This window comes from Spea bombifrons, chromosome 9 (assembly GCF_027358695.1).
Source record: "Spea bombifrons isolate aSpeBom1 chromosome 9, aSpeBom1.2.pri, whole genome shotgun sequence".
NCBI classification, from domain to species: domain Eukaryota; kingdom Metazoa; phylum Chordata; class Amphibia; order Anura; family Pelobatidae; genus Spea; species Spea bombifrons.
Genome location: NC_071095.1, coordinates 5,494,996 through 5,520,693, shown reverse-complemented (window position 1 = coordinate 5,520,693; position 25,698 = coordinate 5,494,996). Strand labels below are relative to the sequence as shown.

Sequence of the window (25,698 nt, the reverse complement as noted above, 5' to 3'; positions counted from 1 at the left end):
CAACCCACCTGATGAGACAATGTAATGGGGTGGAATAGTCTCAAGAACATGACGTGACGGGGCATATGCCCCACAATGTACCCCGGAGCATGGCTCCTTCATACTCTATACCAGGGGCGTCCAATGTGCGGCCCTCCAGCTGCTGCAGGACTACATCTCCCATACTCCTCAGCCAGCCCCTTAGCTGAAAGAGCATTATGGGAGATGTAGTCCTGCAGCAGCTGGAGGGCCGCAAGTTGGACGCCCCTGCTCTATACCCATCAGATATACAACGAAAGCAAATTGAACGAAACGTAAGATTGTGGCAAACCGTCAACAACTTGGACCTGTTCTTGCCCTTGACCATCACAGGAGGGGCAATTCCGCACCCAGCCATACCCCAGGCTGATCTCTGGCTGGCTGATCTGCCCCTACGTGTTGGGACCTGGTCTGAGCGTCTTTAATGTTTCATGATGAGTTTGGGTTTGCTGCCATCTGTTGGGGTGAAACATCTATAACGGAAACAATGCTGTTCTGTTTTATTTATATCGTGTCCCGATACTTCTGTCCACATATTGTATCTACTGCTTGTCTCTTAACCTTGTAAATGCTGATTGGCCGGAGTGAGAAAAGCCCACAGGTTGTTGGACTCATCACTCACAGCCATAACCATCCATGAGCCCTACCGATCTCTGTCATCCATTTAATACATGCGCCCTGCGCATGGTGCTTCTCGCAACATGGCTAAAATATTCATAATTAAAAATATATATTAAATCACCCAGAGAACCAAGAAACAAAGAATTGGGGGAAAAAGACTCGAGAAACGACTCAATGGATTCTGCGTCACGACTCGTAGTCTACTCCTCTGATTCCGTACGATGCACGCGAGTCCGCGACGGTCCGTTCCCTTATAATCCGCCGACAGGCTGAAGTCATAAAAATGCTCAGAGGGGCAATTAGGGGCATTAAATGACATTAATGCCTTGGGGTAGTTAGAGAGAAGAAAAATACAAATAAAAACCAACCTTGCACGTGATTTCATCCTCTGATCACGGAATATTTTATATTATACATTGAAAATATATTTAAATAAATATATATTATATTATAAAATATATATATTATAAAATATATTATATTATAATATAATATATATATAATATATATATTATATTATAATATATATATATATTATATAATATATATTATAATAATATATATATATGATATTATTATAATATATATGATATTATAATATATATAATATAATATACATCCTGACTAGAGAGTGCCCTTTGTGTACTGAGTGTGTGTGTGTGTGGGGTGAGGTAAATGCCCTTGTGGTTGTGGCAGGGGGTAAATGCCCCTGTGCTTGTAGCGGGGGGGGGGTGAGGTAAATGCCCCTGCCCTCCTTATCTGTTTCAGCAGTTACTGAATGTTATTGCCCTGAGCTGTAGACGTACGAGAGGGGGCGTGTGTTGGTCACGTGGTGAGAGGGGCGTGTCACGCTGCCATTCATCTCTTCCTCAGTCCTAGCGGCACGGCTGAAGCAGGCATGGCGGAGGAGGACATCGGCGGCATCCCCCGGGCCGTCTCCGTGACCCGGCTCTCCAAGGCCCTGTCCCACACCCACCTGGACCTGCTGGGGCAGGAGCCCCTTCCGGCTACCCCCCTGCCGACCCTGCCAAGCACCCCCAGGGTGTCTGCTGCGCAATCCACCCGCAAGAGGAGACTCTCCAAGAGCCAGAGTCTGTCCGGGTCCCTGGAGAGTCTGAATGGGGTGGCCAACGAGGCCAGGGTCCTTGTCATCAACACGGGGGGGACCATAGGCATGATGTACCAGAATGACGGTGAGTGCCCCGAGCACCCAAAGTGCCCTTTCTGTATGTCACCTAAAACAGCCCCCCCTGTGTCTGACTGGGGAATGGATTGTCAGCTCTTAGGGTCACACATGATCTGCATGTAGTAGTTCTAAGGGATCTTATTATCTTTGTAAATAGGCGCCCATTTGCCCCACAAACTCTTTGCTAGGCATTGGCTGCAGTATAGATTATATCCTGTTATCTGATTCCCTATCTTACCAAGTTACCCTTGGTGGTAGAAAAGTGGAGCAGCCTCCCAGCAGAAGTGGTAGAGGTTAATACAGGAAAACATTCAGGCTAGCCGGGGCCGACCTGCCGGCAGATTCCGGTTTTGTTGTTATAATTTGCATTTAGATGTTATCAGCGCCGGCCCCCGGGGAGCGCTCCGCGGCCCCTCCTCTGCTGATTGGCTCGGCGGCCGTTTGGAAGTACTTATCGCGGTTTATGTCTTCTGGTTCAGACAGATGCCCTGTGGGCTGGGGGCTGGTAGCACCCCGTACTTGCTGCCCCTCCGGTGGGGCGATTGGTTTCACGGTGTGCGGGGGGGACGGCACTCAGGGGCCGCTGGCTTTAAAGCCGCAGTGTGGGGCCCTCCTAAATCTCTTCACTTAGGGCCCCTAAAACCCTAGAGCCAGTCCTAGTGCCGATTTGGCTTTACGCTCTGTCTGGGTGGGTTGGGGACCCTCTATGTTCCAACGTCCGGTATTTTATTATTTATATTTATCCCCAAAGCCTCTCGGTCCATGCGATTCCCGGTGTTTCTGTGCAGGGTTTTAAAAAGTGATCTTATCGCTATGGCAACCCATTGGCCGATCGGTTTTGCTGCTATGGCTGTAAGGGTTAAAACGTTTAAAGTTTTTTCGGGTGTGTTTTAGATTTTCGATAAATGTGTTACCAGCGGGTGAAGGGCAGCGACCCCCCCCCCCCCCGGATTACGCAATGCGAGGCTTCCGACAGATAAGATCCGCATTTACGTTTCGTTTTGTGCATTATCGTGTGTTTTTTTTTATGGAGCTGGAATTGGGGGCTATTTGCACCAGAACCTGCTGGAACGAAACGCTTTGTTTCTGCATTAAACGTAAATATTTAGAATTTTAGAAAAATTATGTTTCTAAACATTTTTCGTGTTGCCAAATTCTGTGTTTCTATGGCCGATCTCGCGTGTGGAAAGCTGCCTGCTCTCTCACTAGGCTACCTTTTGGAGAAGCTGCAGCTCAAAGCCCCCTCCATGGTCTTTTTTCTTGCAGCTGATTGGCTGAAGTGAAGCAGCCAATGAGTGTCGCGAAAAGGACTCCCATTGAAATCGTTGGGGGCTTGTGTGACCCCCCCGAGACTCTCACTGAGCCCTGTGATGTTTTCTGTTATGTGTGTGGGGGGGTGTAAATTCAGGGGTATGATGTCATAACCTGGCGCTCCTTTTCTTAAAGACACGCAGCGCCCTTTATTGTATTTTGGATGCCAGCCGAAGTGGGGTCTGGAGACGCTGCCCGAGGTCGGCCCCCCCACAGGGGAGAAACGAGGCAGGAGAGAGCGCTTTATAATTGTAATTGTTTGTTTATTAAATAAAGGGGCTTCCCTCCGTTTTATTGCTTTATTTCCCACGCGATTTCCACGGCCAGAAAATCCGAGCCAAAATATTCTCTTATCTAACAGCCGTGCAAACATTGAGCGAAATCTAATCTCCCGACTGATAACGATGTGACAAACACGATACCGGCAGCTCATCGCGTTAAAGGCACCGTCCGGCCATTGTACACGCTGCCCCCCTCCCCTCCCCCCAACAAATTAATGGAGGGATTCAGCAGACCCCCCCCCATATACGTCTGTCCCCAGCGCGCGCCGTGCAGCGGATGTGCTCCAAATAACCTGACCACGGATGGGCCGTGCACTGCAGCTTCTCCCAAAATTACGGTTTTTTTTTTGTTTGTTTTTTCTCATGTCTGCCACATGCTTATTTACTTTTTTTTATTATATTTTTTTTTAAATCATGCAGTTTTTTTCTTCTTCTAAAAATGGTACATTTTATAGTAGATCACTAATTTGTGGGCGCAGCTGGAGTCACGTGCTGCTTTTTTTTTGGGGGGGGGTCTATACAATATAAGTAAAAATGCCACCAAATTAAGCACTTTTATTTATTTTTTTTAAATACAAAAACTCCTCTATTTCCTCACTCAGCAAAGTTTTTTTTGCCCCCCCCCCCCTCCGGGTCTTGGGTGTGTTTCAGGTTTCTTCACAGCATGCAGTTTGTGATCAGATTAAAAACATAACTTGGGGGCAGAACAAAGGGTCAGAAAAACAGCACCGGAACATGCGCGGAAAATAACCACAATAGCACGGAAAGAAAAAGAGGAGTAGAGACAAAAATATTATCGCTCCAGATCAGTAAATAGGGGAGTAACAAGCGTTGGGTAATAGGACATCCGTTCAGCCCCGCTGCAGAGAGACATGGGTGCCATTAGGGGGCGCTGTTCTAACAGCATAACCTATTTTAGTTCCTATAGAGTTTTTTATATATATATTTAAAGGGGCAGGACATTTTTTTTTTTTTTTCTTGGTAAATCATATTTAACATGATTGGGGTTGTTCTGTATTGGTGGCAGAACGGATACCCCCCAAAGCCCACCATCTGCCCAGCTCCTAGGAAGGAGGGACTGGCTTATTTACTCAAAGTATCTTCTCTCTCTCTGGCCCAGGGTCATCACTTGGGATTTCGAGCCTGCGCTGGCCCTTTAAGGCCAGTGGCTGCCCAATGACGTAAATGGCTGTGCCTGGTGGCCGGTCCCAGCCTGCGCTGGCCCTTTAAGGCCAGTGGCTGCCCAATGACGTAAATGGCTGTGCCTGGTGGCCGGTCCCAGCCTGCGCTGGCCCATCGTTATCGTAAACCCGCTCGGGCTTTACTACGGCTCTCCTTTTAGTGATTTGGCGTTTGTTCTGATCCGTATTATTGCAGTGTGCTGGGGAGATAAGAATTCCAAGCCTGACGCTGAACCGTCCCAAAATGAATTAATAAAACAAAGTACTCGTGTCATTCGTGGATAAAAAAACCCATATTCACTTAAATTATAATAAAAAAATAATAATATATCATGGTGTAAGAGTATATCAAAAATATGTAGCTTGTGAGCCCCCTTTGGCTAATGTATCGGTTCGTCTTAGTCGGTCTATTTTTGTTTTGTGAGACCCTTTGACTGTAGGGACTGTAAGAAGCGCCGCAGGAATTGCTGGCGCTATATAAATAAAGGATAATGAAATATATTATTATTATTAATAATAAATATATCTATAGGCAGACAGCGGGCGTCTTGCGTGTGTTGAGCCGTTCTGTTCCGTGATTTCCAGGGATCCGTAGAAGTGTTTACATGCTGTAAATAACCGACGGCTTGAGAGCATGCGCAGCTCTTTCTATTTTTAGATGTTACGAGATGAGCTGGAGGCTGGGTGCCGTCGGTATTTATAGCTGTTCGGTATGCGGCCGTCGTTCAGCCGCTCTCATTCCTTATCACGCTCTCATTCCTTATCACGTTAAGATCCCTGCTATCTCGCTACATTCCAACAACGAGGAGGCACGAAGCTACGGGACGGAATAACGAGGTTAAAATCAATATCTCATCAATAGACTGACCACATATGATAATTGAAGTCCAGAAAACTATTATTTATGTATTTCTTTTCTTTATTTCTCACCAACTTGGTCTGACTTCAGTAACATTCCAAGAATTCTCTCTAGTTGGAACTTAATGTAAGTTAGGTTTCCGTGGCGATGATTCGCCATGACTTGCATCGGGTTGGGTTATTCTGGGTCTATGATGAGGTTCAGGAATCGTTGGGTTTGTAGATATGGGAAAGTCCAAAGTATCATGACATTCTATCTTCTGTAGTAGACGGAGTACAGATAACCGGCAGCTGGGGACACCGCGCTTCACAACGGCGCCGCACACCATTGAAGTGGTCCGAAGTCTACCTTTTTAGAATGACGGACAGATTAAGAACCCGTCTGATCCCATGGGATGGATGGAATATAGGGAGGGATGAGGATGAAGGAGCTTTCAACTTCTTAGGCACAGAAATTAGAAATTCAATGTAAAAGGTGCTGTTCCACCTACTCGGTGGAATTTAACACTTTTATAACCAAATGCAGCAAGCTGGCAGAGGTAGCGGTTGAAGGACACCCTTCTCATTCCAAGCTGGAGACTCGCGTGGACCTTTTTAGATTGCATTGGGGTACATGGGGGACACGCTAGTTGTATAAGCCAAGAACAGAGGTTGGCCTAGATTTACATACAAGGGCTCCTAAAAACATAACGTTTACCAGGAATAAAACTCTTCCACCCTTATAACATTCCTCGGTCGTTGTCTTCGATTGTTGGGTTATGGTGGGAAGACATGTTCCAGGATACATCTTCCCTGTGTTTGTCTGTTAATGTGTAGCCGGCGTCTGGTTATATGACTTGTATCTTCATGATCACACTTTTGAGGACCCAGGCCATCACTTCGCTGGTACGTCCTGCTTAGATCTGATGGCTATTTCCGGTTGATCGCTGAGTAAAGGTCCTCGTTCTGCCTTCTTCTGTGTTTTCAGTGCTGGCTCCTCAGGCCAACTCCTTTGCAAAGGCTTTGAAGAAGCTCCCGATCCTCCACGATGAGGCGTACGCCCAGCAAACCAAACTCTACGAGTTCCTCGAATTCCCCGAAGACACCTTGGTGCTCCCGTAAGTGACCGCTTTCCATTCTATTCCTGATGCCCAAGATCTGGTCCATGGAAACCACTACTCCTAATTATTACCTGTCCTTCTTTACGGTGGTTGTGAAAAACAATCCAGCGTCTCTAAATTACATTTATCCTATAGAACAATAACGCAAATCCAAACACACAGCCTGTGTAGCCTGAGGGACACGTGACCACCGAGGCTTGGGTTTCGTAGTCTTCTTCTCAAATTATCATTTTAATCAATCCCTTGGACTCAATTCTTTAACGATGTATCCGTTTGACCTGCGGGGTTCCTCAAGGCTCCTCAGGTTGGAAATAAGAAAGAATGCATTCTAACGAGGAGCTCAATTCATTAAACGCAATTCATATGAGACTGAATCTGGTTCAGGTCCACATTGTTACCGATTCATGTTTTTTTTTTTTTTTTTTTTTCCCCCCTTTAACAATCAAAATGATTTGCCTGAATGGATTGCTCGTTAACAGATTCCAATTAGTGAAATTCCATCATTATACATTCTGCTGATGCTTTGCTTAAAAAAACAAAACAAAAAAACAAAAAAACCCAGTAACGATCGACCTGTATATAAAATGCATTTTTTTTTCGTCAGAAAACCCGCTTGGGTCCTGTAGCAAAACCTTCAGTGCTTGCGGATCCGTGTATCGACTGTATGCCCCGGGGAACCGTAGTGTGAATAATATTTACAACATCTGCTGTTTTTGTAACATTGGGAATCTATTTTTTGAATTACTTTATGTTTTTTTTTTTTTTTTTTTTAATTTTAAACATAGAAACCTAAATTAAAAAATCCAGCAAAGAATCATTTTTTTTTTATTTTTATTTATATATTTTTCCTCCTTAAAGCGTCCCCATCCTCACGTTTTTATGCATCATCGATTTCAGACTAATTATGATAAAATGAATAAATACGAGCAATAATGGCTTTTTAGAAGCATTTTATTTAATTCGGACATAGAATTTATTCAGAAGTTGAACCCGATTATTGACCTAAAATTAAGTACATTCCTAACATTTCTCTTATGGTCAATATTTTATTTATATATATATATATTTTCTGCTGTGCTCCAGAATAATATGTTTGTGTGTTTTGAGTGACACTATTATAGACAGGATACTTTGTAAAACTATTATAAAACTTTTTCAGTATAACTTTTTTGTTTTGTTGAATAGTAGTAGGTTGAAAATAAGACTTCAGTCCGTTCAACCTTTCACACATACCTACTTCTAAAGTGGATCCAAAAGAAGGCAAAGAAAAAAACCTCTACTTGGGCAATTACCAATTATGCCACACCAGGGAAAAAAATATCCACAGAGTTGGAGAATACAACATCCTCAGAGTTCCATGTTCTTATTATTCTTACTGTGAAGAACCCTTTCCTCTGCCGATGCTGAAATCTCCTTTCCTCTGCCGATGCTGAAATCTCCTTTCCTCTGCTGGTGCTGAAATTTCCTTTCCTCTGCCGATGCTGAAATCTCCCTTCCGCGTGTCTTTTGTAGAGACCTCTTGGTGAACAGGTCACTAGTGAGCTGTTTATACTGACCATGTACATAAAAAATTGTTTCTTATAGACTTTCCAAACAGAAAAAACGAATCGTGTACACCATACTGGAGTATTCTCCGCTGCTGGATTCCTGTAACATGACTACCGATGACTGGGCCAAGATCGCAAAAGATATCCAGGTGAAGTTCTTAAATATTTTACTACGTGACAAAAAGACACGTGGAGTATTCTTCATGCCTGAGCTCTGGTTTTTGTTAAAAAAAAATAAAAAAAAAAAAAAAATAAAAAAAAACAATAAAAAAAAAATGATAATAAATTAAAAAAATTAAATAAAAATAAATGCAGGAGGAAAAAAAAAAAAAAAAAAAAAAACACGAATCCTTACCGACCATGTATCCGTCCCAAAAGTATTCCCCTTTTTCTCGTTCCTCTAATTTAATTAAAAGCCTTAATTTCCCAGGGATTGCATTACTACACTCTTACACTAGAGGGCGCTGCATCTTAAGAAAACCTTCCGACTGTGCGATGTGCCGTTTGTTCTCACCATAATGTCGCCTCTTATTTATTGTTTAGAGTAACTACATTGATGTATGGAATGTTTATTTGCCAGTAATATATACAATAATTCTATAATACTTAATTTTATGGTTTAATTACGATCCGGGGATGGTGTAGAGTTACACAACGATCCAGTAATAATTTATATTAATCCTAATTTAGGCTTCCAATAAATCTTTTATGAAATTAGTTTTTTTTTTTTTTTTTTTTTATTTACTAGAACGCCAACGTTTAGTAATTTTGTCCTAAAAATGAATTTGTATTTTAACTGGTAAAAACACATGATTAGGTCTCGTGTTGACTTAATTTCAGTCTCTGAGATCACACTACTGTATAAACATAAGAAAATTGTTGCTTTCACAACAGCCCGCTATCGCCCAGGAATCTTTTATTTCAGTTTCATTCGCTGGAGCACAATTCTAGTATTGTTTAGAAAGCCAGAGGTCCTGCACGTTGGGGAGATATTAGGAAGATGGACCTTTTTGTATCAAGAAACTGTAGGCGAGATGATGTTGAGCCAGCATACGGATGATAGAAAACTGGGTTCAGGCTGTAAAAACTTTCTCGGGAATCGGCCAAATTCTATGCCTGTGATCGGGACAGATTTATTGAGAATTAAGAACATTATCTGTTGACTCACTGTCACTCGCTCTGCTCCCCTTAGAAACACTATGAGCATTTTGATGGCTTTGTCATTCTTCATGGAACAGACACAATGGCCTACACTGCGTCGGCGCTGTCCTTTATGTGCGAACATCTGGGGAAACCCATCGTATTGACCGGCTCTCAGGTATGTAAGATGACATGGTGGAGAACACTTATGTATTTCATCATTATGGGAATATTCACTCAACTTCAGTTCCCGGTGGCCAGCCGATGGTACCTGGCGGTACGTTTGTGCTGCTGCGCCAAGTGTTCCAAGCAGCCGCATAGACGAGGCCAGTAGGTATTTTATGGGATCCAGATGAAAAATCGATGGCTAATTTGGCCTGTTTGGGCATTTGCCTAAAGTATTTCAGATCGGTCAGAGCTTGTAATAGTTCTTCGGGGGGCAACCAAAGTAAACTTTCCATAACCAAATCACATAGCAGCACATAAGTAAACAAAAAATACTGATGTAAGTCCCTCTCTGGCCACCTATTTTTTCTGCTTTAAGCTGCGTTTGGATCCCTAACAAGTTAGATGCTGATGATGCTGACGTATTTTGTTAAATGGTTTATAGATGCTACCGAGACTCAAAAGAAGTCCTACTACAGATCCACCACAGCTTCGTCCATTTCCACCCAGCGAGCCAAGTGGTTCCTGATATCAAGCACAAAGTGGAAATCTAGATCTTATCTTGAACCTTTTTTCCCCACCAGGTTCCAATATACGAGATGAGGAATGATGGCCGAGACAACTTGCTGGGGGCTCTTCTGATCGCTGGACAGTTTGTCATACCAGAGGTGAGTGGACCACCAACTTGCAGACCATCATGTTTTCTGCTGCACCCCATGAACGGCTTGCCCTGTGCCCCAAAATACCCTCCTTGCTCCAAAATGGAACAAGAGTCGTGTGGCTAGTCCACCAAACCGTTTACCTACCCATTAATGCAGGTTGGAAATATATATATATATTAGCCCTGTTGCCTGCGTCCGTCAAAATCTAGCCGATGAGTGGACCATTGAAATCTGAAATTGACTTTTTCTTTTTTACCGACCCTCCGTGACATTTCGATAGACAAATGATCGCGTAGGTTTGTGAATCGTGACATTGTTAGACGCATGATTTAAAACGCTACGCAATGTATAAGCAATACCAGCCGTAATTGGGCTTCTTAAAAACCATTCTAGCCAAATGTAACCGTCGGCAGAAAGCAGATGCTTTTGGCTTCTGTTGGGCTAATATCTCCCCGAACGTGGCTCTCGCCGAGCGTCCGTGTGCGTTCGCTGTTTAAACGGATTAGTGATGCGCACGGCTGCCCAGAAAAGAAAACCTTCTGATTCTTGTTTTATTATCTGTTCGATCTGAGTGTTCCGTCTGGAATAAAGTGATTTAGCGAGCCATGTGTTCCGTTTCGAGCGCGACGCGTGTTCGCGATTAGATGTGCCGCCTGCCGAGCCAAAATATTTAAAAATCTAATTTAACATTTGTGGGTACTTTTTATTTTTAATTTTTTTTTTTTTTTTAATTTTTTCTTTTTATTTATAAGGAAGCCGAATTTAAATTGGAAGCCTCTGGGGTCCATTAGCTGCCTGCGATTCTCCAGCAGACTCGAGGTCCGCAAACCCTGCTAAGCGGCGGCAAATCTAAATTACTGATGATGCCGCATTAAATATTAACGTGCCCAGGGCTCGTAAAGAAAATATTGAATTTGACCGCAGATTAGAAATATATTAGTCTGCTGAGAATAGTCGCTTCGCACTCCCTGTAAATGTATTTAGTCCTAAAAAAAAAAAAAAAAAATAATAAAAAAAAAATCCACGATGTACAAGTCTTCTGCCGGGCTGGCAAAGAATTTGGGAGCCGGACTCGGAATTTTTTATAAAAAAAAAAGTGTATATTTTTAAGGGGATCCTGAAGTTTAGAAAAAAAAAAGTAAAATTTTAGGAGCTACAGATTAAGCTACCTTTAATTTGAGGGGTCGGTGAGCTAATGAAAGGAGGTTATTGGGGGAGAGAGAGAACCACAAGGTCCAAACAGCATTCCATGCGATCCATAAAGAACCCAAACAGGGACCTGCGTGTTAAAAATTAAGATTTGAAGGATTTCGCTGGTCTCCGTGCATCTTCGGTGCGCGTGCTTTGGGCTAAAAGTCCCATTTTCTGCCGTTTTGTAGAATATGGATGAGAGCTTCTGCCCAGTTCTACCAAATACCCCCCCCCCCCCGCCGCATATATGCTCATCGTATGTGGGACACGTGCTTGGGCTCAAAACACCGGAAGATGTTAATCGCTTGCGTTCAGTATGGACAACAGGCTCATCACAAAAGATTATTTTCCCCAAAACTCCTACATTTACCCCCAAAATGAAAAGGTTTCATCTATATCTTCCGTAAAATTGTCATGTTATGGCCATTTTTTTTTATTCTTTTTTTATTAAATAGGTGAAAATATGGTTCCCTCCTGGCTCGTAAAGTGTTTTCCACATGTTTTTTCTATTTTTTTAACCCTGTTTCTTCTTTCTTCGGAGGACGCTTTATCTTGAGTTTATTATCGTGCTTCAAAGGGTTGGCCCTTTTTAATGTTGTAACGCCGGCTTTGTACACAGACGTGTTTCTCTGCTTCGTTACAGGTGTGCCTGTATTTCCACCACAAGCTCTACAGGGGCAATCGGGTGACTAAGGTAGATGCTGGAAGTTTCAATGCCTTCACATCTCCCAACTTGCCTCCACTTGCCAACGCCGAAGTCGATATTACAAGTAAGATGCCCTGCCGTGTAATCCCTGTCATTTATGGCACCCAGCAGAGTCTCTCTTGCCTTTTTTTTGGGCTTAAGATAAGTCCTGCGCTAATAACCTTCAAGGGACACAGACGGCTTTCTTCACGCGATTAAAAAGTTATCTCGCCCCATTGAAGAACAAGCTTTGTCTTGTTTGTACGTACTTTTTTTTTTTTTTTTTTTTTTTTTTTTTTTTTTTTTTTTTATATCAGCATTTTCAACCGAAATCATCTTGGTTTCAACGCTTTCTACCTAAAACTGGCTGACAGAAAAATAAACATATAAAAACAAAAACAAAAAAAAAAAAACTAGACATTTATAATGGGTATTAAAGCAGATCTGCCCCTTTTCCCCATATTTTATATCCATGAAATCCCTGAAGAATCGCATATACTGGCTTATTTACCAAGTTCAGATGAGCCATGATACATTATGCATCACCAGCTCAGCCCATCGTGCTGTAGGAAATCTCCGGGGATTGTTCTTCATAATACAGAGGGAAGTAGATGCGATGAAGTTTTGCATCTTAACGAGAACTTCCTGCAACTCATTCTACTTTTTTTTTTTTTCTTGCCGCACTTACCTATTTATTTATTTCTATTTTTTTATTATTATTATTTATTATTTTTTTTTATTTTTTTTTTTAGATTTCCACTAACCTAAATTTAAATGTAAATATTGATAACAATAGGCCTATTATGGCCAAATTAAGTACTAAATTAACCCAATTTATTTTCTATTTATTTATTTATTTATTTATTTTTTTAATTTATAATCCAAAAACTAAAATGCAACAGATCGGATATACATTTCATATATTCCTTTTCTAACCAGAACTCCTGGTGGAAAGATAGTTATAACCAAATTTATTATTTTTTTTATGTATTTTAGAGATTCCTATCCAACCACTGATTTTTTTTATTTTTATTTTTTTTGTTATTTTTTTTTTCCTTGCGCCTCCCCTCTTAGTTCCCCTGTGTACTAATGTTATACATGTTCTAAGTGTTATCGCTATGAATTAAGTTATTTATTGCGCAAAGGGTGGCATACGCTGGCTGTAAATAGTTATTTTCTGACCTCCCAGAGCGACGTGAAGGTGAGCCCTCAGCTTGTTGACCTGATTGTCGCTGTTATGTGTTTTGTGTAGTCGGCAAAACGCTGTCCTCAAAGCTTGCCATTCTTGTTTGATTTCATAACTTTGAGTGAATCCGCCACTCCTTAGGGAGGTGCCATGTTTGAAAGTTCTTTTACTTTTTTTAATTTTGCAAGTCCTGCCCTGTGGAAAATTTGTTTGCCCGGTAAACATTTGCCCCTCTCCTGAAACCCCCCAAAAAATTCTTATAACCACTACGGTCGGGGGAAATTAATATTTTGATACATTTTACGGGTTTTGGATTTGACAACTAATCTTACAATCTAACCGAAAGGGAATGGTCACAATAATTTAGCCAACTTAATTTAATAAAATGAGCTTTTTGGTTCTATGCTACAGTAATTGTTTTGGAAACGTGACAGATCTGCTGTAATTTTTATATTATTTCAAATCTTAAAGGGAAGTAATATATAAAATATTATATATTTTATATAATTCATATAGGAGGAACCTGTATTGTAAGATCATATTATTAATATAAATCAAACCAAATGACTAGATGCCAAGCTATGAAGTACCAAGGAACACATTTGAATATTATATTATTATTATTATATTTTTGTTGAAGTAATGAACTGCAATTAAAATGTTGAAGTCGGTATCCGGTACGTTGGGAATGACTGGTCTGGGGACTGGTAAATCACAGGGATGATATTTTCTGTCGCGCATCGATCGCCCGGCACAGATGTGGAAGAACTTCCTGTAAGCGTGCAGCACAAAATGGCTTCCCCCTCATAGCTTGCTTAAAACCATTATTTACAGTTTCATATCTTGCCTTTTGTTATGTAGATTTGGCCATTACAGGGACCTAGAAAATAAGGTACAGCTTTGGAGAATTTTACCAACAGCGTTCTCCTTTTTTTAATTGTGATTTATCATCCCCTTACTCCTGTTTTCCTGCTCCTTGTACCTTGGCTGATTAGGGTTTGCTTGTATTCCTGCAGTTAACTGGGACACCGTTTGGAGAGCAAACACCACCAAGAAGTTCATTGTCCATACAGATATGAACAGGAACGTGGGCCTTCTCCGGATATTTCCTGGGATCACCGCGGCCACCGTACGTTCACAAACTCTCCTTTATCTCGACTTGAAAACCACTTACGTTGCGGTTGTCTAAGAAATAGGCCTATCATTGAGTCCAAATTGGTTGGAACGTTTCGGAATATCTCGGCTCTTTTATGGAGGCATAAGAGTCGCATCTGGTTCTGTGAATATGTTGGTCCATCAAGAAGGTGCCACCGCCTTCTAAAGGCTCTGTCTCGTCTGGTTCCAGCAGGGAAACCTCAGCGTTCATCGCATTTAACAGGAGATGCTCTAGGAGCATGAAATCTCACTTGACCCGATTCCGAGCCGTAGTGATATATTTATTGCTATTCTGAAACAGTGTTGTGCGAGCGAATGAATGAACGGGCAGACTATGGCATTCCACTGTCAAATTCTAGTTTACCGACAAAATAATGGCAAGCCTATCTGGGAGAAGGTGCACGGTGGTCTCTCAATCATGTCGTTTCTACGAGTGCCGGTGTTTTTACAACGTATACCTTTTTTTTCTTTCTATAGGTAAAGGCTTTCCTGCAGCCACCGATGGAAGGCATCGTGCTCGAGACGTACGGGTCTGGTAATGCGCCGGATTGCCGCCTTGACCTACTTCATGAGCTGAAGGCCGCTACGGAGCGAGGGGTGGCCATTGTTAACTGCACCCAGTGCCTGCGAGGGTCCGTCACCGAGTCGTACGCAACGGGAAAGGTCTGTACTTTATCAAGAGACGTACACGGTCAACTGGACCGACCCTAAACCTCCCGAGCCCCGTATAGAACCGGCCGCAAACCGCCCCATAAAATCCGAAACACAATGAATCCAAAGAATGGCGATGTCACAACGTGAGCGTCCTCTGTCATTAAAAAGGGCAGAACAAATCTAATTACTGCCGTGGAATGCATTGTAGATTCACAAAGTTACCTCCCTTCACACCCTCGGCGAGATGCCACGTGCCTCCTCCTCAAACAGCAGCTTCCACACCGAAGAGTGATTTATCCTTTAAAAAGAAAAAAAAAAAAACAGGAGATTTATCATAAATCTTCCGAAATACTCCCTTTTTAATTTAGCGGTGCCATAAATGTGCCGTGTTTTTCGGAGCTCCTTTTCTGTCCTATTTGACGGCAAAAGAAAGCGATATTCCATCCCAACAAGAGCAGGGGTCTGGTCAAATAACTACTGAGGGGTTTTAAACAGCGGCCGTCACTGGATAAAAAATAACAAAAGAATTAATAATAATAATAATAAAAAAAAAACGTTTTGCGTACTAGAACTCTGGATAGATGGACTTCGTTATATTATTTGGAGGCGTCTCTTCCATCCTCCCGATAAACTGGGTGGAATAAATTGTGTAAAGGATCTGAAATCCATAAAATACCTGCTTGATAACAGCGGCTTAGTAAAAATATCAGCGTTGTGACAACAAAGCGCTCGTCTGTCAGCGGGTAAAGGAAAAGCGCGTAATAACCCCGCTTTATACATCGGATCTAAGCGTGACGTTTAATGACACGTGTGTTCAAACACAGGTATGCCCTTCAAACCCGGCTGTGAACCGATTAAACGATATCCCGTAGTTTCGGCCTTTTTAGAAAAGTTTTTAGTGTGTTCTTGATTCGGAATATAACATCGTATCTGGAGGAATTGACTTGGTTTAATAATATGGCGGCCCCCCCCGTGATGTTTGATGTTGGACGGAGCGATTTGTTGACACGTGTGTATTTTTGTCAGGCTCTCTCCGAGGTTGGGGTCATACCGGGATGTGACTTGACTCCAGAAGCTGCTCTGGCCAAGTTGTCCTATGTTCTGGGCAAAACCCACTTAACCCAGGAGGTGAAGAGGAAGGTAAGCGTGAGGGCCGTGGGTTACCATGATTATACTGCCTGATCATTTCAATCGCACGTACTACGCGTCGCCCCCCTGTTATTCTTCCAACGCCTTGGTAAATCGGTGCTTTAACCGGCTGAACGGGTCACCATACCAGTATCTAGAAGTATACATAAATGTTACTGCTCGAGGGGGGGAACAATAGCCAAATTCAGACGACGTTATAGCCAACTCCGCGTTACAGAGGGGTTTTAATAACCGTGATACATATTTAATGCTTGCAATTTATTTGACTTCTTTTGTGGTGATAAATTAAAGGAGCTTATTGTCATTTTATTATGAATGTTAAATATTAATGTATCAGGCAAGACGAGGCGATATATAACATTCGATATGAATGCGCACAAAGTTTGATTAACCGGATGAGGGAAAAGGAAGAATTTAACTCCGGAGGGTTGGTGTCCGTGGCTCCTGACTTCATGTTTCACGCAACGAATCCAAAACGCTAAAGGTGGACAATCCAGCGGTAGAACGCGGAGGGGCCAAGTTGTTCCGTCTGCCGGCGCTTCCGTTGTAATTTTCTCTTTCCCCCGTAGATGCTGTTTGTCAATCTGAGGGGAGAAATGACAGTCAGTGCCACCGGAGCCAAGATTTCCCTTCGAGACAGCAGATTTATTCAAGTCGTTGCCAAGTCTGTTGGTGTGAGCTGCAAAGAGGTGCGCTTCCTCGGGACGCCCGCGTTTCATATGTGTACCTGTTCTAAAGTATTTGAGTGAATACGTTACATTGTCCTACAGTCGAGTAGCCGTCCGTCATCCATTCCTGATTCCACGCCGACCCGTCTCTGTTAATAAGGCCCATGGCCCAAGAAGAGACCTCTGCGCTCCTTATCTTTCTATGTTGGCCCAACTAAAGACTCGATTGTCTCTTTGGCTGCATCCATCTCCTTATCAAACCTACTTTTCCGATGTTTTAGGAGCTCGAAGCCGTCCGAGATGCCCTCACGCCAGCTTTAGCCTGCGCAGCCGCTAAGACTGGAGACATCAACGCCTTGGAAGCCATACGCGACATGGTAATCTCGGGACGGGGGCAGATCCTCTGACGTATCGGGGGCGCGTTGGGTATCTTTATGATGCTGCTTCGTCTCTGGCCCGTCAGTGACGTGTTGTTTACACACCAGGGTGGAAACTTCAGCAACGAGGACTATGACGGTCGGACCCCGTTGCACGTGGCTTCCTGCGAGGGTCATTACAACGTAGTCCAGTACCTTTTAAGTCACGGCGCCACCGTGTACGCCAAGGATCGCTACGGTGACACGCCGCTGATGAATGCCGTGAAGTTCCGGTAACTGACTCGTTCTATCTTTTTTCAATAATTAAAAAAACAAAAAACAAAACAGGATTAAATACTAAAGATAATTGGGGGGGCTACCGGCAGTCTACATTGTGTCACCAGATGACCCTACGCTGGCTTCTGATCAGCTGCAAAGGCTTTTTTGCGTAGATTAAGATGGAGAATGAATCCTTTTCCAAGCGTGGGTGGTGGTTTTTGGCTGCGGTTGGGGTTTCATTAAGAAATCACGAGGGGAGGAGACGTGGGAGAATGTGGAAAAGAAGAGATTTCTGCCACTCCTGGGTGCTGCCCCGGGTGTTTCACAAAATAGGTTTCTTAAGATGTGTTTTTCAGTGCCGCGCCTTTAAAACGAGGCTGCCGCGGCACGCCGCTGTCAGTACAGATTCAGACGGAGTGGCTGCGCTTCTACACTTTAGCTCGCTTTTTGATCACGCTTTAAAAGAGGTGTTTTTTTGGTCTCCCGAATGCCAGCCTGCAAATACTCATCTCAAGTCCAAGTATTCAAGGAATGTGTTTGTTTTAGAGTCAAAATACCGGAAATAAAACTGATTTCTGGAACTGGATAGGTGACAGAATTCTGATGCTGTTGCTGTAGCAACCAGATCTTTTGTGTATGCATGTCTCAAAATAAATACATGCTTAGCCTTCTTGACTATTTAAAAGGTTATAGATATTTGTCAACTTCAATGGGAAAGTAAAAACTTTCCAGTTGTGGATGTTTAATTTAAAAGGTATGTTATGAACCACCTCTACCTGGGCTCCATGCATATCAACTACTAACCAAAATGACCACGAGTGTCTGTTAGCACGCCAGGCTGCTCTAGGCTTCTGTAATTTGGCACGAGAATGCCTGACCGAGCCAACTGGGGGGGTCCATGTCAGGCGCAGGGTCCATGCCCCCCCAGGGCATGCGCAGGGACTGGCCGATAGAGTATTAAGATACTTCAGCAGATATAACTTCAAATCTAGGGTCATAAAGGAGAAAGAGACTTTAAGCTAACAAAGTGCTATCGATTAAGACAAAAAATAAAACTATAGTAGATGCAGAGCGGCTGACATAGGATGCAAAAAACTTTTGACCCATACATTCGCTATAACTTGGCTTTCACAATGTTAATGCATAAATCAAATGATTTTAACTTTAAAATTCCCTCTTTGGCTTTATTTCTTCGACAGTTACCCCTTTGAAATATCCATGTTTTCCGGATATAATTTGCAAGCAGTGGATTCGGGGGGGGGGGGGGGCTGCGACGATGTCGTACAGTAGTTTCAGCCATTCTCCCGGACAAGTCTTTGTAATAATTTGTATAGGTTTGCGTTTTTTCTTTTCATGACATCATGCTCTGTGTTTTTTTTATCTCTTGGTGAAGGCGATTGGAAGTCATCAAGCTGCTCCGTCAGACGGGGGCACATCTTTCGTGGGAAGAGTTGGAACACAGCGGAACGGAACTTTGCAGGTAACCCCCCCCAACCCCCCCCTGAAATGGCAGTCTGATTTATAAAAATGCACACGTTTACATAAAATATCTAGAATATCTCAAAAAGATGGATAGTCGCTTTATTTAGTGTAATATTAGTGGATAAAATTGACTCTCAGCACTTAAAAGAGGAAAAACTCTGCTCTGGTCTTGCCTGATGGACAGTTCTAGATGCAGCACCTATTGCGTGGCTCTAGATCCGGTGGGGGCACGTTCCTATTGGCTGGGGTGAGCAAAATTTTTAGATATTTGAGATGCTGGTTTTTCCCCGTGTGGGGGAGCAGAGCCTTTTTTGGGTAATAAATTGCATTATTTTAGAGCCCCCCTCCCCCCCTGCGTAAATGCCCTTTCTTAGAATATTTTTGAGCAGCGAATGGGCAACTTGGCCATCTGGCAGGGGGTGTAAGCGTGAAACGTTGGCTGCCGGGCTGAATATACCGGCCGTGAGACACACGTTGTAATGACAGACGGTATGTTCACGTAGATCCCCCCCCCCCCCCACCGGAGCCACGGTACGTAGAAAGACATTTCCACGGAGAGAATTCTGCCCTTTTTCCCTGTTTTGTGGAAAGTGTAACCTTAGCGACGTGATTGCATCATATCCCCACGCGGGTGCGAGAGATCGGTGCGAACGCAGGACTTGTGAACGCAGGCGAAGCGTTTCTTACACCTGCAGAAACCTGCTAAAGCGGCGTGTTTACCGCGGACGGAGGGCGCGGTCTGCGTGTAACCCGTCTCACCCACCCTAGGGGTCCGCGTCATCGTACACGGGGACCGCTCCGTGTGCCCAGAAAACTGCGTTCATTTTATTTGGCATTCATTACAATCTGTTCCCACGTATACACGTAGAATCTGCCGGCAGATCGGCCCCATCCGGCCCCCGTCTAGTCGCCTGTTGGCCTCGTCTTAGATTCAGGAGCCGTATGCATATCTCAATTCCCTCACTGTATTACCCTCTACCACTTCTGCTTGGAGGCTGTTCCACCTATCTGCTACCTTCTCAGTAAAGTAGAACTTTAAATGGTCATAGGATGACATAAACAGATTACGGGAATGGTATATATCACAGACTCTGTTCCAAACCGATCCATCTGGCAGGAAACGGTTAACAATGGTGTTGGTGATAGTAACCCTTCTAAAGATGCTGTTCCACTTTAACTCTGTATTATCCTAAACAACCTTTGCAGGTCTGTCTTTTTCTATTAACCCAATTTCAGGTTTTTTTCCGGCAAGAGCCTGTCGGTGCCTGCTTTAGTGTCACATGACAATACAAATGAGTCAAAGTTTGGGGCATTCAACAGTACTAGGAATGCACCACAAAGCGTAGAGCAGGTGGAACAGCACCTTTAATTGTCCAAAGGCTAACCGGCGGGGGGTTGCAAGAATAATTAACTCTTTAGCAACTGGAGATATGTTTTAACCTAAAGTGTGCCAGAAGAGCAGCAACCCAAATGGGTTAACCGTACATTCAGTGGCACTAGAAGGGTTAACAAATTTGTATGATGAAGCAAGAAATCCTGAAGCCATTTAAGACCGGATTCGCAACCAGGCGCCTCCCCACCCAATTCTTCATTAAAATAGTACAGATTCTATATTTAGTGGTGTGAACAGTTTAAATACCCCAGTATGAATTTATTTTTAATTTTTTTATTTATTTATTTTTTAGTTAAATCCTTTTAAATCTTTTATTTATTTTTAAATTTTTGTTTAAAAAAAAATGTAAGAATCTTTTTTGTTTCGTGTCTTTTTACATTTTTTTCGATGCGATGTCGGCAGCGTTTCTGGGGAGTGGTGACATTCCTCGTGCGAGAAGCGGCTTCGTTTTTTTTTTGTTTTGTTCTCCTTTTTTGTCTTTAGTTGGCTTTTCCTGTGTAACAGGTTTATCGTATGTCTGATATTCCAGTAATGAAGGAATGTGTCCAGAGACATGTCAACGAGCCCCGTGTGCAATTACCGGGGTTAAAGTCATCCGATAAATATCAATGGCAACTTCTGTGATTTTTTTTTTTTTTTTTTTTTTTTTTTTTGCACTCCTTTGTTTTTCTTTCTGTTGGCATTTACTCTTAAGTCTAATATTATAATAAATATATTGTAATTGTGTGTGTGTGTGTGTGTATATATATAATATAATATAATGTGTAATTTTTTTTTTTTTTTTGGATGGTGGGAATTGGCAGGAATGGGCACAGCGTCCTAACAAGGTCTGTGAAGGTCCATAGAACATCATTAACTTGTCCTCCACAGTAAATGTTCACCTTGACCCCTGGAAATTGGTCTGTTTTATTCGTCTTTATATGTGATGATCGTGTTATCCCAGGTTCCTCAACCAGTTCTGAGTCAACAAACCCAGCTCGGGCAGAGACTTGTCCATTCGCTAAAAATGGATTTTCTGTTGAGACAAAGATCTTAAGGCTCGATGGCCAGTGATTCTGATTTTGAGCCGTTCCAGGTCAATCTGTTGATTTTATCGAGTTAACTTTTGTTGATAGACAAATAGTTATGAGTTGTTACTCAAGTGAACTTAGTTTGAGTGGGCGCATGAGCGGAGTCTTCAGGAACGGGGAGTCGTTCCATTGGCCGAGTGAAGTTTTGGCGACTTTACCTGGCTTCTGGCTTCATTCAGCTCCAACGTTTCAGAACATAACCCTCTTTTTCACATGAATTGCGAGAACTTTGATACTGTGGCTTTTACTAAAATAACCGATATATTTAAAAGCGTAATTAGCGGTAACCTTCTTCTTCCCAGAAGTTGCTGTTTTTTAATGGTCAAAAATATTTGCTTCTCGGTAATTGATGTCAAAGAGCAACAAGAAGGGAGATGAGGGGATCCCGATCCATTTGTTTGGCTCAACAGATCAGACGACGAGGAAAGCTGATCACTGCGGTTCTGTGCAGGCGATCGAAGCTAAATGTAATGAATGCGTTCCATCGCAAATACATGCTACAAATACGTATAATATCTGTATTCCGCAGGACGTTGTTAATTATACATTTCTAGTTTGTCAAATTAAGTCTAATGGTATGGAAAAAAAAAAGACATCAGTGCCGGCAAACACTTTCACTCCGTCCTTGGGCTATCTCCATAAATCAATCGGGTATTGACGTCCTGCAGACAGTCGCCGTCGCCCGGGATCCTCTCATTTCCTCCTGCTTTGTAGCACGGCTCAGGAGGAGAACGCTCGGCTTATTGCCCCCTTATCTTTATCTTACTTATTTTTTCTTCTTTTTCTTCAATTCTTGTAACATTGGCAACACAGGAGTTGGTAATTACGTTTTAGGGAAAAAAGTGTCGTAGCCAATATAGCGGGTTCTATTCCGTTCGGTAAGGTCTTAGTTGGTCCAACATCAATAATCCATCATCATGTGATCTTCATTTAGATCCATTTTTACATATGGAAAATACATGCTGCAGGGCTGGATTTTTTTTTTCAGTGCCCGATTCTGTTATCTGTTGCTCATAATTTGGACCTTGAGTTTAGATGCAGAATTAAACTAGCATTTGAGTGAATTTAGTGAATAAGGCACTATGAGTAGACTACATGATGTTTTTGTCCTTTCATCGCTTTGGAGGATACCGCATGCTGACCATGGTGGTCTCCGGGACATATTCTGGATCAGAAGACGCGTTGACTGACATGTTGAGTAGGGAATGAGTGAATTATGATTTTTTTTCCCCTGTCTTTCCAGTTTAGCTGCCAATGGTGATGTGGAAGGGCTGACTGCTTGGGAATTGGCAGGAGTCGATATGGACCAGGTCGGATATAATGGGCAAACTCCTTACCAGGTGGTAAGTACAACATCTTACCAAGGCGGACCTTCTTCTACTGCTCCATATCCACTAAATGGCGCGGCGATGCACTGTTCAGCTTGAATGCATTCAGGTTTTAAAAATGGAGAATGCGATTTACAGATTGGAAAATGCACCCAGCGCCGTCCTGAAGATGGCCTTCTGAAATGTGTTCTAATGTCTCAATGTCAACGACCGCTCGCTGGTAGCTGTCCTTTGGAACTGGTCGCCCGACATCAACTTTTTATTTGCTGTCATTCTTTTAGTCCCCCCCCCCCCAGTAATGTTTCACTTGTATTTTTTTATGATCAGGCAGAAGATGCTGGAAATGAAGAGGTTATGGAGTTTTTCAGTGCTAGGAAGGCCCAGGTGAGAATTTCTTATACCCGTTCTTGGTAGAGTGATAGGACGGGACCTGCAAGATGGGGACCCCTAGAAGCTTATTAGAAACCCATAAAGTACAATAATGAATGCAGTGGCATATTCAACCAACTAAACCGAGGTGGGAAGGGATGGTAGCCCCTGGGCTTCTGCTCTCAACAACCCAGTTTGGGAGGTCTCACTTGGAACAGCCCCGATTATACCGAGCAGACCTATGTGGTTTCCATACAAGCTAATTTTATGGCGATCTGAAATCTGTCGAATATGGTAGGCCGGAGGAGCATCGGTTTGGGGTCTCTTCAAGCCTGGGTCAACAACCCCTATAAATACATCACAGGCTATCGCTAGAGTTGATTAGCCAAGTCAAAAACCTTATGGTAACCATCTTTATTATTATTAATATTTATTATTACCCACAGGTCTTTCTCAATGGAAGCTCGAGTGATAAGGACAGCTACTTAAGCAGCTAAAGGGCTGGCCATTGAAACCTCTGCTGGTGTCTGAGAAGACAAACTCGTGTGCTGGTTCCTCGTAGTAACATATCATCTGTTTTCTTAAAGTCTAGACGCAGGGGTCTCGTTATCGCAAGGACCCTATAGCTGTATGTCTGGATTTTTTTTGTAGAGATACACATGGATTTATCGTTTTGACGTAATATTGTAAGATGCACACATCACTTTTGGAAATGTCGTCTGCTAACTTAAAAAAAAAAAAAACGTTCATGAATGATGGAGAAATGTGACGGAACTTCTCAATGTGTTTATTCTATGAAAACGTCATGGAAGGCTGCTAGCGTGTTACATTTCAACATGTATGTTAGTATTTTATCCCAGATGCCCCTTGGGTAGGTGGATCAGCAATTGGTTAAAATGGTCTGGGCATGGGCAAAATGTGGGTGGGGCTATGATCAAGCCACACCCATTGGCTTCATTCAGTTTCCCTATTATAATGAAACATTCCTAGTCTGCGTCACGGGAATTCTAGCCCTGATACTTCGTTATTCTGGATCTGTTACACCCAATGGGTGTGATTTGCTGCTTTTTCATGTAGGAACGGCTGTGTGAGTATGAGTGTACGTTGTGGGGAGTATTTACTGACCTGTGAGTTTAGAGCTGTATTCATTCGCTAATTCTGCATGATCCAGAAGCAGTGCAAGAATTCTTCAGACATCTCATTGATTTAACTATTTATTATACAGGGTCAGCTCAGGCATTTTGGCTGGAGAAGCAGTCTAGACTCCATCGTAATGCATAGCGATGTCAGGGAGTGAGTCTGCACTCATTGCGGATTCCTAATTTAGCAAATGTACCCCTATCTGTCGGGATTTTAAAGAAAAGCACAATTTTCCCAGGTTCTGTATAGCGCTGATGGCACAAATATAACATTGTTCAGTATTGCAGTTTTAATTGATTGGCCAGGTTGTGTGTGTTAAATCTTCTAGAAAACCCAATGGTTTCAACTTTTAATATAATATGTTACCCACAGTGCTGTATAAAACAAAAAAATATTTCAACACCTTTTGGTTGCCTACTGTTGGTTTTTGATTATTAAAATGAAAAATGATCATATTCTTTGCTCTCCCCATCCTTCCCTTTCTCCTCCATCATGCCGCATGTACCACTGGATACATTTGATTTGTTTTTGTTTTTCCTACTGTATTTTATTTAATGAAAGTTTTAGTATGCAACAGTCATAGATATTGAAATTAGCCGATGTCCAATACAAATTTAAAGGGACAGACGCACACTCATTTCTAGATCTAACGCACCTTCTACCTTGTACTGCATTTATAAATCTCAGAGGGAAACTCCATGCGCATTACAAATGATACAATTCAACACAAGAAGCAAACATAGACATACTTCCCAATATTTTACTTGTGGGGGCAAGAGGTGTGTGTAGCATGCTCAAACTATTGGCACTGAAAAGGTTAACATAGCATTCACTGGGTGGTTTCCGCCCGGGTAACTTCATGATTGTCATTGCAGTCTCTTTAATTACCAGGCAATGTTTCCTACATCTTCTTCAAAAGAAAATAATCGGGCGGTATCCCTTGTCTCCTAAACGTCCGCTCCAGCCCTATTTTAACACTATATACATTTTGCCTGGACTCCGGTGCATTTTACTGCAGGCAAATCGATGCAGGCGTTTTTTAGTTATTGGTGTTAGAAAATTAGACTTCTAACTCGTTTAACTCCTCCCACTGCCGCCTCCACTGACAAGAGTAAGCGTTCCTAGGTACACTTCTTGCACATGCTCAGTAGCAGTCCGCATGATTTTCTAGCAGGATTTCGATTGGCTGATTCTATTCCCTCTGATTTCCATTGGAGCTCAACCCCAGTAGAGGAAACAATAGGAGACAGAAGTCTTATATTCAAACTCCAGTAAATAGACAACGCCTGCACCCATCTGCATGCAGCGTAATAAACTTCAGTAAATATTTGACCCCAGTATGTATTAAAAATGGGAATTGGTTACATGGATGAACCTTCTCCAATATGTAGCGATCTTGGAACGTGATATTCATGTTGAATCTCCCCCTTATCTCAAGACCACTCGCTATATCTACCCCATCTGTGGTGTGTTTCCAGGATATTGCCCTGTCAATGCTTGAGGATTAAGGAAATAAAAGATTG

The 25,698-nt window shown here is 42.6% G+C and overlaps 1 protein-coding gene across 1 annotated transcript; it reads left to right on the top strand.

The window, feature by feature from the left end:
• Positions 1 to 1,491: 1,491 nt before the first annotated feature.
• ASPG (asparaginase) lies at positions 1,492 to 23,886 on the top strand. Its single transcript, XM_053475574.1, has 16 exons — positions 1,492 to 1,832; positions 6,424 to 6,553; positions 8,141 to 8,252; positions 9,296 to 9,421; positions 9,993 to 10,076; positions 11,905 to 12,031; positions 14,149 to 14,261; positions 14,765 to 14,950; positions 15,968 to 16,081; positions 16,660 to 16,779; positions 17,040 to 17,135; positions 17,244 to 17,407; positions 18,787 to 18,873; positions 22,582 to 22,681; positions 22,994 to 23,050; positions 23,482 to 23,886. Exons 1-16 carry the CDS (start codon positions 1,538 to 1,540, stop codon positions 23,530 to 23,532), a joined length of 1,962 nt encoding a protein of 653 aa, XP_053331549.1. The 5' UTR covers positions 1,492 to 1,537; the 3' UTR covers positions 23,533 to 23,886.
• Positions 23,887 to 25,698: the final 1,812 nt, after the last annotated feature.